The 15,142-nt window shown below is 37.2% G+C and overlaps 1 protein-coding gene across 1 annotated transcript in view; it reads left to right on the top strand.

Annotated features, from left to right (window-relative positions):
- Mypn (myopalladin) overlaps positions 1-15,142 on the top strand; it is an 82,817-nt gene that overhangs the window by 58,498 nt on the left and 9,177 nt on the right. The window contains exons 12-16 of the mRNA XM_027931294.2: positions 8,663-8,884; positions 10,077-10,226; positions 11,556-11,638; positions 12,833-12,959; positions 14,299-14,506. Coding sequence (XP_027787095.2) covers positions 8,663-8,884; positions 10,077-10,226; positions 11,556-11,638; positions 12,833-12,959; positions 14,299-14,506 — 790 coding nt within the window. The remainder of the gene's footprint in view (positions 1-8,662; positions 8,885-10,076; positions 10,227-11,555; positions 11,639-12,832; positions 12,960-14,298; positions 14,507-15,142) is intronic.

Raw genomic sequence — 15,142 nt, 5'->3', positions numbered from 1 at the left:
AAAAAAAAATCTCTCCTTTGGGCACAGATGTCACCTACAAGCAGCTGACACAGAAACTCCTGTAGTTACTAAAAAACGGAATGAGGCAAGGAAAAATGAAGACCACAGCATAAACCCAGTACTGGGAGTTTAAAACACATCCAACTGACAGTGGATCAGTAGTGCAACTTTTATGCTGGATGTATGCAGAAAGTTTCCTTAAATTTAACTTAAACATATTCTTGTTTTTTGCAAGTTTCCTGATGAAATTTGACTCACAGTGTTCATAACTAAAAATGACAACTTGAATTCAGGTGTAGTATAGATAGAGCCACAAGTTTAATAAAATTTTACCCTTAACCCAAGTACATTGTTCCAGATTCCTCAAAGATGGTGATGTTGAAGCAAGTGATGACCTTTATGTCGTTCATGTATTCAGTCATTCTTCATATATGTATTGAGCACCTGCCAGGGGGCAGCATTATTCTAGGTGATGTTGATAGAGTGGGAAGAAAGTCATCCAAGATTCCTGCTCTTGTGAAGCAAACATTCTGACACCCAGATAGTCATTCAATCAATAAATAAGAAAAATACAGCTAGTATAGCAGCGCTATGTGGGGAATTAGAATGGAGAGTTAGCTTAGATGAAGTGACTGGGAAGAGTTCATTTCAACTTGACAGATAGGATTTTTTTATTGGTTGTTCAAAACATTACAAAGCTCTTGACATATCATATTTCATACATTTGATTCAAGTGGGTTATGAACTCCCATTTTTACCCCGTATACAGATTGCAGAATCACATCGGTTACGCATCCATGTTTTTACATATTGCCATACTAGTGACTATTGTATTCTGCTATCTTTCCTATCCTCTACTATCCCCCGTCCCCTCCCCTCCCATCTTCTCTCTCTACCCCATCTACTGTAATTCATTTCTCTCCCTTGATATTTTTTCCCTTTCCCCTCACATCCTCTTATATGTAATTTTGTATAACAATGAGGGTCTCCTTCCATTTCCATGCAATTTCCCTTCTCTCTCCCTTTCCCTCCCACCTCTCGTCCCTGTTTAATGTTAATCTTTTTCTCATACTCTTCCTCCCTGCTCTGTTTTTAGTTGCTCTCCTTATATCAAAGAAGACATTTGGCATTTGTTTTTTAGGGATTGGCTAGCTTCACTTAGCATAATCTGCTCTAATGCCATCCATTTCCCTGCAAATTCCATGATTTTGTCATTTTTTAGTGCTGAGTAATACTCAATTGTGTATAAATGCCACATTTTTTTAATCCATTCGTCTATTGAAGGGCATCTAAGTTGGTTCCACAGTCTAGCTATTGTGAATTGTGCTGCTATGAACACCGATGTAGCAGTATCCCTATAGTTCGCTCTTTTAAGGTCTTCAGGGAATAGTCCGAGAAGGGCAATAGCTGGGTCAAATGGTGGTTCCATTCCCAGCTTTCCCAGGAAATCTCCATACTGCTTTCCAAATTGGCCGCACCAATTTGCAGTCCCAGCAGCAATGTACAAGTGTACCCTTTTCCCCACATCCTCACCAGCACTTGTTGTTGTTTGACTTCAGAATGGCTGCCAATCTTACTGGAGTGAGATGGTATCTTAGGGTGGTTTTGATTTGCATTTCTCTGACTGCTAGAGATGGTGAGCATTTTTTCATGTACTTGTTGATTGATTGTATATCCTCCTCTGAGAAGTGTCTGTTCAGGTCCTTGGCCCATTTGTTGATTGGGTTATTTGTTTTCTTATTGCTTAATTTTTTGAGTTCTTTGTATACTCTGGATGTTAGGGCTCTATCTGAAGTGTGAGGAGTAAAGATTTGTTACCAGGATGTAGGCTCCCTATTTACCTCTCTATTGTTTCTCTTGCTAAGAAAAAAACTTTTTAGTTTGAGTAAGTCCCATTTGTTGATTCTTGTTTTTAACTCTTGTGCTATAGGTGTCCTATTAAGGAATTTGGAGCCCGACCCCCCAATATGTAGATCGGAGCCAACTTTTTCTTCTATCAGACGCAGAGTCTCTGATTTGATATCAAGCTCCTTAATCCATTTTGAGTTAACTTTTGTGCATGGTGAGAGAAAGGGATTCAGTTTCATTTTGTTGCATATGGATTTCCAGTTTTCCCAGCACCATTTGTTGAAGATGCTATCCTTCCTCCATTGCATGCTTTTAGCCCCTTTATCGAATATAAGATAGTTGTAATTTTGTGGATTGGTTTCTGTGTCCTCTATTCTGTACCATTGGTCCACCCGCCTGTTTTGGTACCAGTACCATGCTGTTTTTGTTACTATTGCTCTGTAGTACAGTTTGAAATCTGGTATCGCTATACCTCCTGATTCACACTTCCTGCTTAGAATTGCTTTTATTATTCTGGGTCTTTTATTTTTCCATATGAATTTCATGATTGCTTTATCTATTTCTACAAGAAATGCCGTTGGGATTTTGATTGGCATTGCATTGAACCTATAGAGAACTTTTGGTAATATCGCCATTTTGATGATGTTAGTTCTGCCTATTCATGAACAGGGTATATTTTTCCATCTTCTAAGATCTTCTTCTATTTCTCTCTTTAGGGTTCTGTAGTTTTCATTGTATAAATATTTCACCTCTTTTGTTAGGTTGATTCCCAAGTATTTTATTTTTTTTTGAGGATATTATGAATGGGGTGTTTTTCCTCATTTCCGTTTCAGAAGTTTTGTCACTGATATACAGAAATGCCTTTGATTTATGCATGTTGATTTTGTATCCTGCCACTTTGCTGAATTCATTTATTAGCTCTAGTAGTTTCTTTGTAGATCCTTTTGTGTCTTCTAGGTATAGGATCATATCATCCCAAATAATGATAATTTAAGTTCTTCTTTTCCTATCTTAATGCCTTTAATTTCTTTTGTCTGTCTAATTGCTCTGGCCAGTATTTCAAGAACTATATTGAATAGAAGTGGTGAGAGAGGGCATCCCTGTCTTGTTCCAGATTTTAGAGGGAATGCCTTCAGTTTTTCTCCATTTAGAATGATGCTAGCCTGAGGCTTAGCATATATAGCTTTTACAATGTTGAGGTAAGTTCCTGTTATCCCTAGTTTTTCTAGTGTTTTGAACATAAAGGGATGCTGTACTTTGTCAAACACTTTTTCTGTGTCTATTGAGATGATCATATGGTTTTTATCTTTAAGTCTATTGATGTGGTGAATAACATTTATTGATTTCCGTATATTGAACCAGCCTTGCATCCCAGGGATGAATCCTACTTGATCATGGTGCACAATCTTTTTGATATGTTTTTGTATCTGATTTGCCAGAATTTTATTCAGGATTTTTGCATCTAAATTCGTTAGGGATATTGGTCTGTAGTTTTCTTTCTTTGAGGTATCTTTATCTGGTTTGGGAATCAGGGTGATATTGGCCTCATTGAATGAATTTGGAAGTTCTCCCTCTTTTTCTATCTCCTGAAATAGATTGTAGAGTATTGGTATTAGTTCTTCTTTAAAGTTCTTGTAAAACTCTGCTGTATATCCATCCGGTCCTCGGCTTTTCTTGGTTGGTAGTCTTTTGATGGCTTCTTCCATTTCCTCACTTGATATTGGTCTGTTTAGGTTGTTTATATCATCCTGACTCAATCTGGGTAGTTCATATGCCTTATGGAATTTATTGATGCCTTCACTATCTTCTATTTTATTAGAGTATAGGGTTTCAAAATAATTTCTAATTATCTTCTGTATTTCTGAATTGTCTGTTGTGATGTTGCCTTTTTCATCCCGTAAGCTAGTAATTTGGGTTCTCTCTCTCTTCTTCTCTTTGTTAGCATGGCTAGTGGTCTATCAATCTTATTTATTTTTTCAAAGAACCAACTTTTAGTTTTGTCAATTTTTTCAATTGTTTCTTTTGTTTCAATTTCATTGATTTCAGCTCTAATTTTAATTATTTCTTGCCTTCTACTGTATTTGCTGCTGATTTGTTCTTCTTTTTCTAAGGCTTTGAGGTATAGTGTGAGGTCATTTATTTGTTGGCTTTTCCTTCTTTTAAGGAATGAACTCCATGAAATGAATTTTCCTCTTAGTACTGCTTTCATAGTGTCTCAGAGATTTCAATATGTTGTGTCTGGGTTTTCATTTGCCTCTAAGAATTTTTTAATTTCCTCTTTGATGTCTTCTGTAACCCTTTGTTCATTCAGTAGCATATTGTTTAATCTCCAGGTGATGTAGGATTTTTCCTTTCTCATTTTATTATTGATTTCCAATTTCATTCCATTATGATCAGATAAAATGCATGGTAGTATCTCTACTCCCTTTGTAATTGCTAAGATTTGCCCTGTGACATAATATATAGTCTATTTTTGAGAAGTATCCATGTGCTGCTGAGAAAAAAGTGTATCTGCTTGATGTTGGGTGGTATATTCTGTATATATCAATTAAGTCTAAATTATTAATTGTATTATTGAGCTCTATGGTTTCTTTATTCAACTTTTGTTTGGAAGATCTGTCCAGTGGTGAGAGAGGTGTGTTAAAATCTCCCATGATTATTGTGTTGTGGTCTATTTGACTCTTGAACTTGAGAAGAGTTTGTTTGATGAATGTAGCTGCACCATTGTTTGAGGCATATATATTAATGATCGTCAAGTCTTGTTGGTGTATGGTTCCCTTGAGCAGTATGTAGTGTCCTTGTTTATCCCCTTTGATTAACTTTGGCTTAAAGTCTATTTTATTTGATACACGTATGGACACCCCTGCTTGCTTCCGGGGTCCGTATGAGTGATATGATTTTTCCCAACCTTTCACCTTCAGTCTGTGTATGTCTTTTCCTGTCAGATGAGTCTCCTGTAGGCAGCATATTGTTGGATCTTTTTTTAATCCATTCTACTAGCCTATGTCTTTTGATTGGTGCATTTAAGCCATTAACATTTAGGGTTACTATTGAGATATGGTTTGTATTTGCAGCCATATTTGATTATGTATGTTACTTAACATGATTTGTTTTTCCTCTATGATTAGTTTTTCCTTTACTGTACTACCTCCCGCTGTTGGTTTTCATTGTTATTTTTCATTTCCTCTTCCTGTAATGTTTTGCCAAGGATGTTTTGAAGAGCTGGTTTTCTAGCTGCAAATTCTTTTAACTTTTGTTTATCGTGGAAGATTTTTGTTTCATCTTCAGTCCTGAAACTTAATTTCACTGGATACATGATTCTTGGTTGCAACCCTTTTTCTTTCAGCATTTGAAATATGTTGTTCCAGGATCTTCTAGCTTTCAGAGTCTGTGTTGAAAGATCAGCAGTTATCCTGATTGGTTTACCCCTAAATGTAATCTGCTTCCTCTCTCTTGTGGCTTTTAAGATTCTCTCCTTATTCTGTATGTTGGGCATCTTCATTATTATGTGTCTTGGTGTGGATCTCTTATGATTTTGTACATTTGGTGCCCTATAGGCTTCTAGTATTTGGATTTCTCTTTCATTCTTTAATTCTGGGAAGTTTTCTAGTATTATTTCATTGAATAGATTGCTCATTCCCTTGGTTTGGACCTCTATACCCTCTTGTATCCCAATAACTCTTAGGTTTGGTTTCTTTACATTATCCCATAATTCTTGGATGTTCTGCTCATGATTTCTTAACATTCTCGCTGAGCTGTCTATGTTCTTTTCAAGTTGAAAAACTTTGTCTTCATTGTCTGAAGTTCTATCTTCTAAGTGTTCTACTCTGCTGGTAATACTCTCATTTGAGTTTTTAATTTGGTTTATTGTTTCCTGCATTTCCAGGATTTCTGTTTGTTTGTTTTTTATATCCTCTATCTCCCTATAGAGTTGATCTTTTGCTTCTTGGATTTGTTTATGTAATTCATTGTCAAAGTGATCTTTCATTGTCTGAATTTGCTGTATAATGTCTTCCTTGAGACTCCAGATCATCTGAAGCATATATATCCTGAACTCTTTGTCTGACATTCTGTCAGCTGCAGATATTACCTCATCTAATGTTGAATTGACCTGTATTGTTTGTGGTCCTTTCTTTCCTTGTCTTTTCATACTGCTCATGATTCTTTCTAGTTTTGTGAAACTGTTGTGTTAATGTTTTTCCCCTTATATATTTGTATTGTTCTTGTATAGCTCCAAAATCCCTCTTTTGCAGAGAAAGACAATGTTAACAGTTCCCAATATCAACAGTACATCATCTAAGCACAAGTTTTCATTATTAATACATTTATAGTTAGATTCTAAGTCTATAGATATTGGTTTTAATTATTACTTAAGAATATATTCATTAGTATCATAAAAGGCATACCATATCTGGTGGCATATAGAAAACTTAATTTCAGACAAAGGATTTTATACTTAGAGGGAAAGGAGTGAGGGTATGAGGTTAAACTAACTTAGCACCTTTGGAGAACTCTAACCAATAGACTGGTAATTTATGGAAGAATGTATAGACTCAACCTCCTATTTGTATTTAGATAGTTACCCTATGTATAGATAGCAAAAGTTAGGAGATTGAAAGTGGGATAGAGAGAATACGAATGAAAAAAAAATAACAAGGAAGAAAAGAGAAATAAGAGAGAAGGAAAAGGAAAGTAAGATAGAAATAGAGAAAAGAAAATGGGGGGAAGGTGGGGTATATGCAATTCTTCTATATTATATTACTTTGGTAATTCTGTTGTTCATGCACAGTTCTTGGTTTCACATATGTTGAAGTTGTGGAAGAGAGAGAAGAAAAGAGAGAAAGAAAGAGAAAAAAAAAAGTCTCTCAGATCACTGTTTTCCTTGCTTCCAGTAGGTGGCATTGTCTATTCCTAGCTTGAGCCTCTGTATTCAGGGTGGTGGGTATAGCCAGTGTGAAAGGAAATGAGCTTCCACCTGTATCTTCCCTACTCTAGTCTCTGAGGTAGAAACCAGGTGCCTGTACAGTTGTTGTTTTGCGTTGATAGCTACAACCCCCCAAAGCTTGTGGGAAATATTTTGAGTTATCACAGCTAAGGGTGGGGGAGTTGGAAACCGGGTACCTGGATCAGCCGCAGAACCGTGCTGGTAGCCACACCCCCTTTGATGGGTTTTAAGGGTTGATGGGCTTCCTCCGGACTAGCACACAGGGCAGGGCCGGGCTTCCTCCTCCGGTCTGGCTTGGCGCCGGGCGGCTTCCTCCTCCGGTCTGGCTTGGCTGGAGCCCTTGACAGATAGGATTTAACAGGGAGAGGGAGTAAGAGGAATCCAGGATAAATCTTAGAATTAGGGTTTAGCTGAGTGTACTTAAAGAGTGTCCCAAAGACCTGCGCCAGACTTCAAACTGTCAACTTGAGATAACTACAGAAATGGAAATTAACATTAAGGAATTTTTAATAGCAATTTAACAGGGAAATATTATGTGCATAAATATAATAATTTTGTTTTCCTTGTTAATTTCATTTTGCTAGTAATTCATTTTGTTTTCATTTTACAAAAGTACAAATTAGAAAATTTTCAAAACCTGGTTTTTACCATAGACAGTAATGAGAAGCACTGGTTGAACCATTTAACCAAGTAAATGAATCTCAGTGGCACCATTTCCTGAGATGAAGAGCAAGCTAGGAGCACCTCTGGGAGTCAGAAATCAGCTGTGTTGTTTGAGCCATACTAATTTTGAGATGCCCATTGAGCACCACAATGTAGAATTAATCATTGGGTATATGATTCTGAAGTTCTAGAGAGGAATCAGACTTGGAAATAGGGCTTTGGGAGTCCTCAGCATACAGAAACTGTCTGCAGCTGTGAGATTGAATGAGATCACCAAGAGCAGAGGATTAGGTGCCAGCAGAAGAGAATGATCAGATGCTGCTAGAGAAAAAGAAGGAAAAACAGTATGGTGTGTCATGAAACCCAATAGAAGAAAATGTTTCAAAAAGGAAAAGTAGTCAACTCTGACTTATGCTGCTGAGAGGTCAAGTAAGGTAAGAACAGAAAAGTGATGATTCCATTTGGCTAATTTACAGACCCTAACAGCAGCATTTTCAGTGGAACAGTGAGAACACAAGCTTAATTGGAGTAGCCTACCAAGAGAGTAGGCAACAAGAAAGCCATCTGGTAACAATAGAGGTGGGGGTATTTCACTGCAGTTGCTTTGTGTGTGTGTGTGTGTGTGTGTGTGTGGCACTGGGGATCAAACCCAGGGCTTCATGCATGCTAGGCAAATACTCTCTCTGAGCTGTACCCCCAGCCCCAGAGTTACTTCAAATAGTTCTGTTGTTAAGAGAACTGAGAGATGTAGTGAAGGCCATCGTGGAGCTAAGGGAGATTTATTCAGGACAAAAATGTCTAGAAGAGACAGGAAGTTGTTGATGCAGGCATGTATCAGAATGCAGGGAAGAACATCTTTGCCAAAAAACTCTATAGGCAGTTCTGCATGTTAACTGAATGAATGTTAACTGTGGTTATAGAAATTATATTACATTTTCACTCCAGTCCCTACAGAATTCTACTGAAGTTCCAGTTTCAAGGTAAGAAATCAGAATTCACTAAGGCAGTTTGGGATTTTAGTAGAAATACTGAAATTTCCCTTTATGCTCCATGGCAAGTGGCTGGCAATGGGACATGCCTGCTTCATTGAGTTTCGTAGTATAAATCTAATGTCTGAATCTGTAAGTTACATCCTCAATTATAGTGGTGGACATGTTCTTCCTCAACATAGGAATAGAACTTTAAACATATTTGTCATTTTGACAGGAGTACAAAATTTCAAGCTTTGAACAAAGGCTGATGAATGAAATAGAGTTTCGCTTGGAACGTACACCTGTTGATGAATCAGACGATGAAATCCAACACGACGAGATCCCCATGGGCAAGTGTATTGCTCCCATCTTTGACAAAAGACTCAAGCACTTCCGGGTTACAGAAGGCTCTCCAGTCACATTCACCTGCAAAATTGTTGGCATACCTGTTCCAAAGGTAGGAGAAGATGACCAGCCAGTTAACCATCCAACAGCACAGAATGATAGACAGTGTGTTCAAAACAGTCTTAGTATACTCTTGTGTATCTACAGAGGGAATGAAAATCAATTCGAGAAATGAGCAAAACCCAGTTATTTGACTAAAATGAGAATATCAGGAATAGGATCATTAAATAAAGCAAAAAGAAATCAGACTTGTTAGAATTTTAATAAAATTTCTGAATAAATCTTTTAGTCACAATAGTGTACTGTGGGCTATTGATTCTCTTAACCATCAAACTCATCAATCTAACATTTTTCATTATATTTAAAATCTATTGAATACACATAGGGCGCCTGTTGTACAAAGCGAGCTATATTTGTATTATTACTATTAGGTTGGTAAATGCCGAAAATGTCATATCATTATCACTGACTGCTGAAAAATCTTATGAGTCACCAGATTTTTTGGCAAGTCAGCTAAGAGAAGGATTTACACCTGGTGTGGCTGTGGCAGGAGATCTCTTCACTCTACTTTCACAAACATTTGCCTCATGTTATTATGTATGGTTAGGTAACCAGGAAAAGTAGAAGGGCAGTTGCAACCAGTACTTTATCCCCCCCTGTCTTTGAGAGATATCCTTGACATATGCAGAACTTGTCACGAAGAAAATTTTTTATTTTGGCTAGATGAGAAATTTAGCTAGTTGATTCTAGCCTTATTCAACTTGGCATATTAAATCATGCTCTCCTTTCAAGCAAGGTGAGCTATCATAGGTACTGAGATCTGAAACTGCAGGAGACTTAAATGTATATAGATAATGAGAAAAGAGCCAGGTTCCTGGTTTTCATTATTTTGCCTCTGAAGACACATCTGGTTCTTAGGGTATCTTTCAAACTAATAATGAGGTACAATAAAATACTCAAAAGCTTTATCTTAATCCTAAATTATATTGAATTTTTTACTTAAGTATTATATAAATAGAGGGGTATATCATACCATCATTATAAATATGTTTTATAGCTTTTTTTCCAAGTGCTTTGAAAAGAGTAACATGTTGTAGAAATGATAGTTGACACTTGCCTCATCCTACTCCCTAGTTCTTTATCTTCTAAAGATATATGGAACATTATATATGCACATATATACACACACACATACATATACACATACATATACATACATTCTTCTTGATTATCTTTCACTTCAGGTTTACTGGTTCAAAGATGGGAAGCAGATTTCTAAGAGAAATGAGCACTGCAAAATGAGGCGAGAAGGAGATGGGACATGTTCTCTGCACATTGAATCCACCACCAGTGATGACGATGGCAACTACACCATCATGGCAGCCAACCCCCAGGTGGAGACGCAGGGTTACGCACTGTGCTGCACTCTGAGGAAGGAGCGGTTGATGTCATTGTGAATGAGACCTTGAGAAGTGCGAGTTACTCAGGATTGCTGAGGAAAATGAATGAGAAGCATTGTGATTGTGTGTAACTAGAGCGCAGTATCACAACCTAAAAGACTAGTTAGCCACTGACAGGTCACTCAACATTTCAGGCTTTGTCAAAGGACATTGGTACTATTTCTTCACTACATTTCCCTCCCATACCTGTTGGGCTGAATTTTATGATTGTCAACTCCTTGGGTCTCTTGAGGAGTTAATGAGTCATTCTACCAATTTTTATTCTATCAAAGAACAATATGTCATTTTTGTTCTTTAGAGAATAGGTAAATTACCTCATAAAGGCTTTAAGTGTCCTTCAAATTCATATCCTTCTTTTTCTTGATAAAAGTTGAAAAGTCATAATCTCTCACCTTCTTTTCTGAATGAGGCCAAGTCTTAAAATTTCCCTAAAAGATAGGCCAGAAAAAAATATCTTTAATTACTAATTTTTAAAATAGCTTTTTTTACTTGTAGATGGACTCAATACTTTTTATTTTACTTGTTTGTTTATGTATGTATTTATTTATTTACTTATTTATTTATTTATTCATTTATTTATTTTTATGTGGTGCTGAGGCAAGCGCTCTACCACTGAGGTACAACCCCAGTCCTTTAATCACTATTCAAATACAAAGTACAGAATCATAATTTCTACTCTCATCCATCCTTCCTATTGAAAGAACAGGATGAATCGCTATTGAGAAAAGTATAAAACTACTTGGTCATGCTCTCTGCATTGTACCTACAAGTTGTATTAGGTTCACAAAAATTTAAAGAAAAACTTTTTATATTTGTGCTCTGTTCATTTCTCAGGTTAAAATAAAAATCATCACGATAGTTTTAAAAAAATCTCTCCCCCTAGAATATGAAGATAAGAAGTCATATTATATTGTTTTCATTCCACTCCTACAAAGAAAAATTCATAATAGCAAAAAGTTTCATAATGTTCTAATGCAGAAAAGAAAACATAAATTGAAAAAAAAATGTAGATTCTTTCTTTTTTCTTTTTTTTTAATTCAGTACTGGGGACTAAACCCAAGTCATTTCACATGAGCCCTTATCACAGAGCTACCCCCACCCCCATTCCTTTTAACTTTTGAGACAGGGTCTCACTGAGTAGCCCAGGACGACCTGACTTTTGATCCTCCTCCCTCAACCACCACAGTGGCTGGGATTGCAGGTATACACTAACAAGTCCTTCTGAAGTTCTTAATTTAATCTAGTTCTTTTCCTATTTCTCAGGGGAGAATCAGCTGTTCTGGCCACTTGATGGTACAGAGTTTGCCCATTCGCAGTCGGCTAACCCCTGCCGGCCAGTCTCACAGGTAATGATAGGAAGAATCCACCTTCTGTGGGCTCCTCCCATATGCCTACCCTCCACAAAGGGCACCAAAGTTGTTGGGTCTACATATTGTTACTTAAAGGTAGCCTTCCGCCAGCAGCACCAGCGCCACTTTTCGAGTTTGTCGCAAATGTAGAAGTTCAAGCCCATCCCAGATTACCGAATCAGAATCTGCATTTTAATAACATGCCATGTGATTCACAAGCACATTAACATTTGAGAAATACTGATCTTTGGTACATTTTAATGGTTAAAATTTTGTAACCATCAGTAGCACCTGTGTACATAAGATATAAATTAGATCCTTTGAATTGAGTCACTTTCTTCTCTTTAATAAAACAGGAGCCTTTAATGATTATATAGAGAGAGAGCAATTATTTTTGCTGTCTCCACTACAGCAATTAGCTTTTTATCCTCTCTGATTTTACTAGCCACTAAGAAGAAAGAGTGTGGCTTGAGTCTTATGGTGCCACAAAGTCTTAGCAAAGCATTCCATAGTTGCTGACACATATGAATTAAATGTGACTTACCAAAGGAATAAAAATAGCAACCCATGTTTCAGATACAGTATTTCACGAGCCTTGCAACTATACCTTCTTCTTTTTTTAAGAACAGCTGTTACTGTTGGTCAGTCTTACCCAGTTTAAGTTCATGGACATCTTTAATGGTCTGCCATAATTTATAACCAGGTTAAACTTTATTACTCAAAGCTATAGAGATTGAAGTTGCCTTGTTCTGGATAATAAGCAGGACTTCTCTTTTGGTCTCTCTTTTGAGGTTCAGATTGAATACTGATTTATTTGTTTATTTTGATGTCTTTTGAACAACTGGTCAAACCCACAGCAAGAAAGCTGAGCCACTTAACCCAGAATGACTTCAGAGAGAAAAAGCTAAAGCCTGTTTATTTGATTACAGATCTCCCAAGATAATCCTACAGTTTATGACATGCTTACCACTTTGCTTTCTTTTTCTTTTTAATTAACTCCACATTATTATTATTATTATTATTAATTTTCTGCCCTAGAAGGCTTTTTCCCCTCCCCACCCCAAAAAAAGAAAGAAAGAAAAAAAAAAACGCTGCTGCTGTCTTTATAGTCCTATAGCCATGCCAAAATACGTGTTGCTATGAGTTTGTAAAATGGCTTCTATGTTTGAAACCTGAACATACTTGTTCTAGGGGAAGGTCCCGAGTGCAAGAAAGAGACAAAGAGCCTCTACAGGAACGCTTTTTCCGACCACATTTTCTGCAGGCTCCTGGGGATATGGTAGCTCACGAGGGGCGCCTCTGTCGGCTGGACTGTAAGGTAGATTCTTAGCATTTGTCCTTAGTTCCAGATCTGCTCAGATTTTGCATTTGATTGTTTGCTTGCATTTATATTTTTGTTTGTATTTGTTTTGTTGGAGCTGTGGTTTCCAAAGAAGGAATTCCTGGCAAAGGGATAGATCATTTTCTCCATAGGCTTTTTGGAAAATTTAATACCAGACAAAATTTAATTATTTCATGAAATTTTTAAGTTGTTATATTTTTTGGCATTGTATCAAGTTAATTGCATTTTTAAAATACAACCAAGGAGGTGATATAATTTGAACATTTCCTTCCACGTAGTGCCTGAAAAGTTTTTATTTCTGTGTGATTTTTTTTTTCTTTGTATCCTTGAAGTGATTATTATGAGGTATAGCCTTTGAAAAAATTATAGTCATGAAACAATGGTTATGAGGCAGTTTATGAGAGCAGAACATGGTTTCTCATACTAATCAACATCCATCACATTTAGTGAATCTGTATTCTAATTTTTAAATTAAAAACTCGGTGTGAGATGAGCAGGGCAGATACCTCTTAATATGACGAGAAACTTAAGTCACCACTTCCACCCCAGACAAAATGTGGAATGCTGTGGAAAATTTAGATGCAAATTTGGGAAGGCTTGAGGTTAAGGATTCATTCAGTGATTCTTAGTCTCCCATTGCTGCCTAAATAATATTCAGGTTGACTGTTATTTCCCCCTCACTAAACTCTAAAAACTACCAAGGTCTGGGTCCCCTCCCTAGAGATTCTGGTTTAATATTCCAAGTGGGCACTGGAATTTTTTAAATATTTTTTTTATTTGTACACAATACATTTATTTTGTTTATTTACTTTTATGTGGTGCTGAGGATCGAACCCAGTGCCTCACACATGCTAGGTGAGCGCTCTACCGCTGAGCCACAATCCTGGGCACTGGAATTTTTAAACCCTCTCCATCCTCTTATAATTTGCAGCAAAATTTGAGTACCCTGGTTTATTATCTGACCTTTCTCATATCTAACTCATGCTTATTAAGTTTACAAGCAATATATCTTCTCTGATGTTGATGCTTCAGGTCTGTTTTATCTATAGCTTAATTCTTATTTATTCTAATGTAGAATATAATCAAATAGATTAATCATGACCTAAACTGGGATCAAAATACCACATCATTTAAATTCATGCAGCAATTCACTCAGAACCCTCCCTCTTCTCCCTGTACTGCTCCAGAAGGGTTCTCATCACTCCATGTTTTCTCTCACTGTATACTTGCCAAACAAGGATGAAGAATTCAACCACCAAATAAATCTGCCTGTCATCAGTCTGTCATTTGCCTCAGCTGTCCTGTTGTTTATTAGGTGAGTGGCTTACCGCCCCCAGAGCTGACGTGGCTGCTCAATGGCCAACCTGTGCTACCAGATGCCTCCCACAAGATGCTGGTCAGGGAGACGGGAATCCACTCTCTGCTCATTGACCCACTCACCCAGCGGGATGCGGGGACCTATACGTGTGTGGCTACCAACAAAACTGGGCAGAATTCTTTTAGTCTGGAGCTCACTGTAGTAGGTAAGGTTTGCTGCTGGGACCCCCAGACATAACTCCCTTCAAAATTATTGTGCAAATATGCAGAACCTCTGGCAGAATTCCTTAGCACTTTACTCCGCCAATCTCAGTTTCCCCTTCACTGTAGTTAGGACCATATTTCTAGATTGCTTTCAAAAACAATGTTAATGTTAAAACAGAACACAGAACCTTGTACATATTACACATGCAATAAAGGGAGCATTGTAATTATTCATTGAGCAATCAACAAATTGACTGTCACTACATTCCAGTCATTTGTCCTGCAGTCAATGTATTATTCCTGAAACATACCAGGCTTTTTTTTTAATCTCCCTAAGTTACAGGCCTTTACATCTGTGGTCCCTCTATCTAGAATACCCTTCTTAGCCCTGCAGCTTCTTATTCATTCTCTAAAGACTAACTCAAGTGTCACCACCCTGGCACAGTAGATCCACCAAGCACAACTACTCCTTCCCAGTCCTCCTCTGTATTTCTATGCCAGTAATCTCAGCTACTGGAGGGATGAGACGAAAGGACCACAGATTCAAGCCCAGCCTGGGCAACTTAATGAGACCCTATCTCAAATAAACAAAAAATTTAAGAAATGAAAAGGAGGAACTTACAGAGAGCTCATGGCCT

Source organism: Marmota flaviventris, chromosome 4 (genome assembly GCF_047511675.1).
Source record: "Marmota flaviventris isolate mMarFla1 chromosome 4, mMarFla1.hap1, whole genome shotgun sequence".
In the NCBI taxonomy this organism is placed as follows: Eukaryota; Metazoa; Chordata; class Mammalia; order Rodentia; family Sciuridae; genus Marmota; species Marmota flaviventris.
The sequence above is the reverse complement of the archived record's forward strand: the minus strand, read 5'-3'. Positions and strand labels throughout refer to the sequence as shown.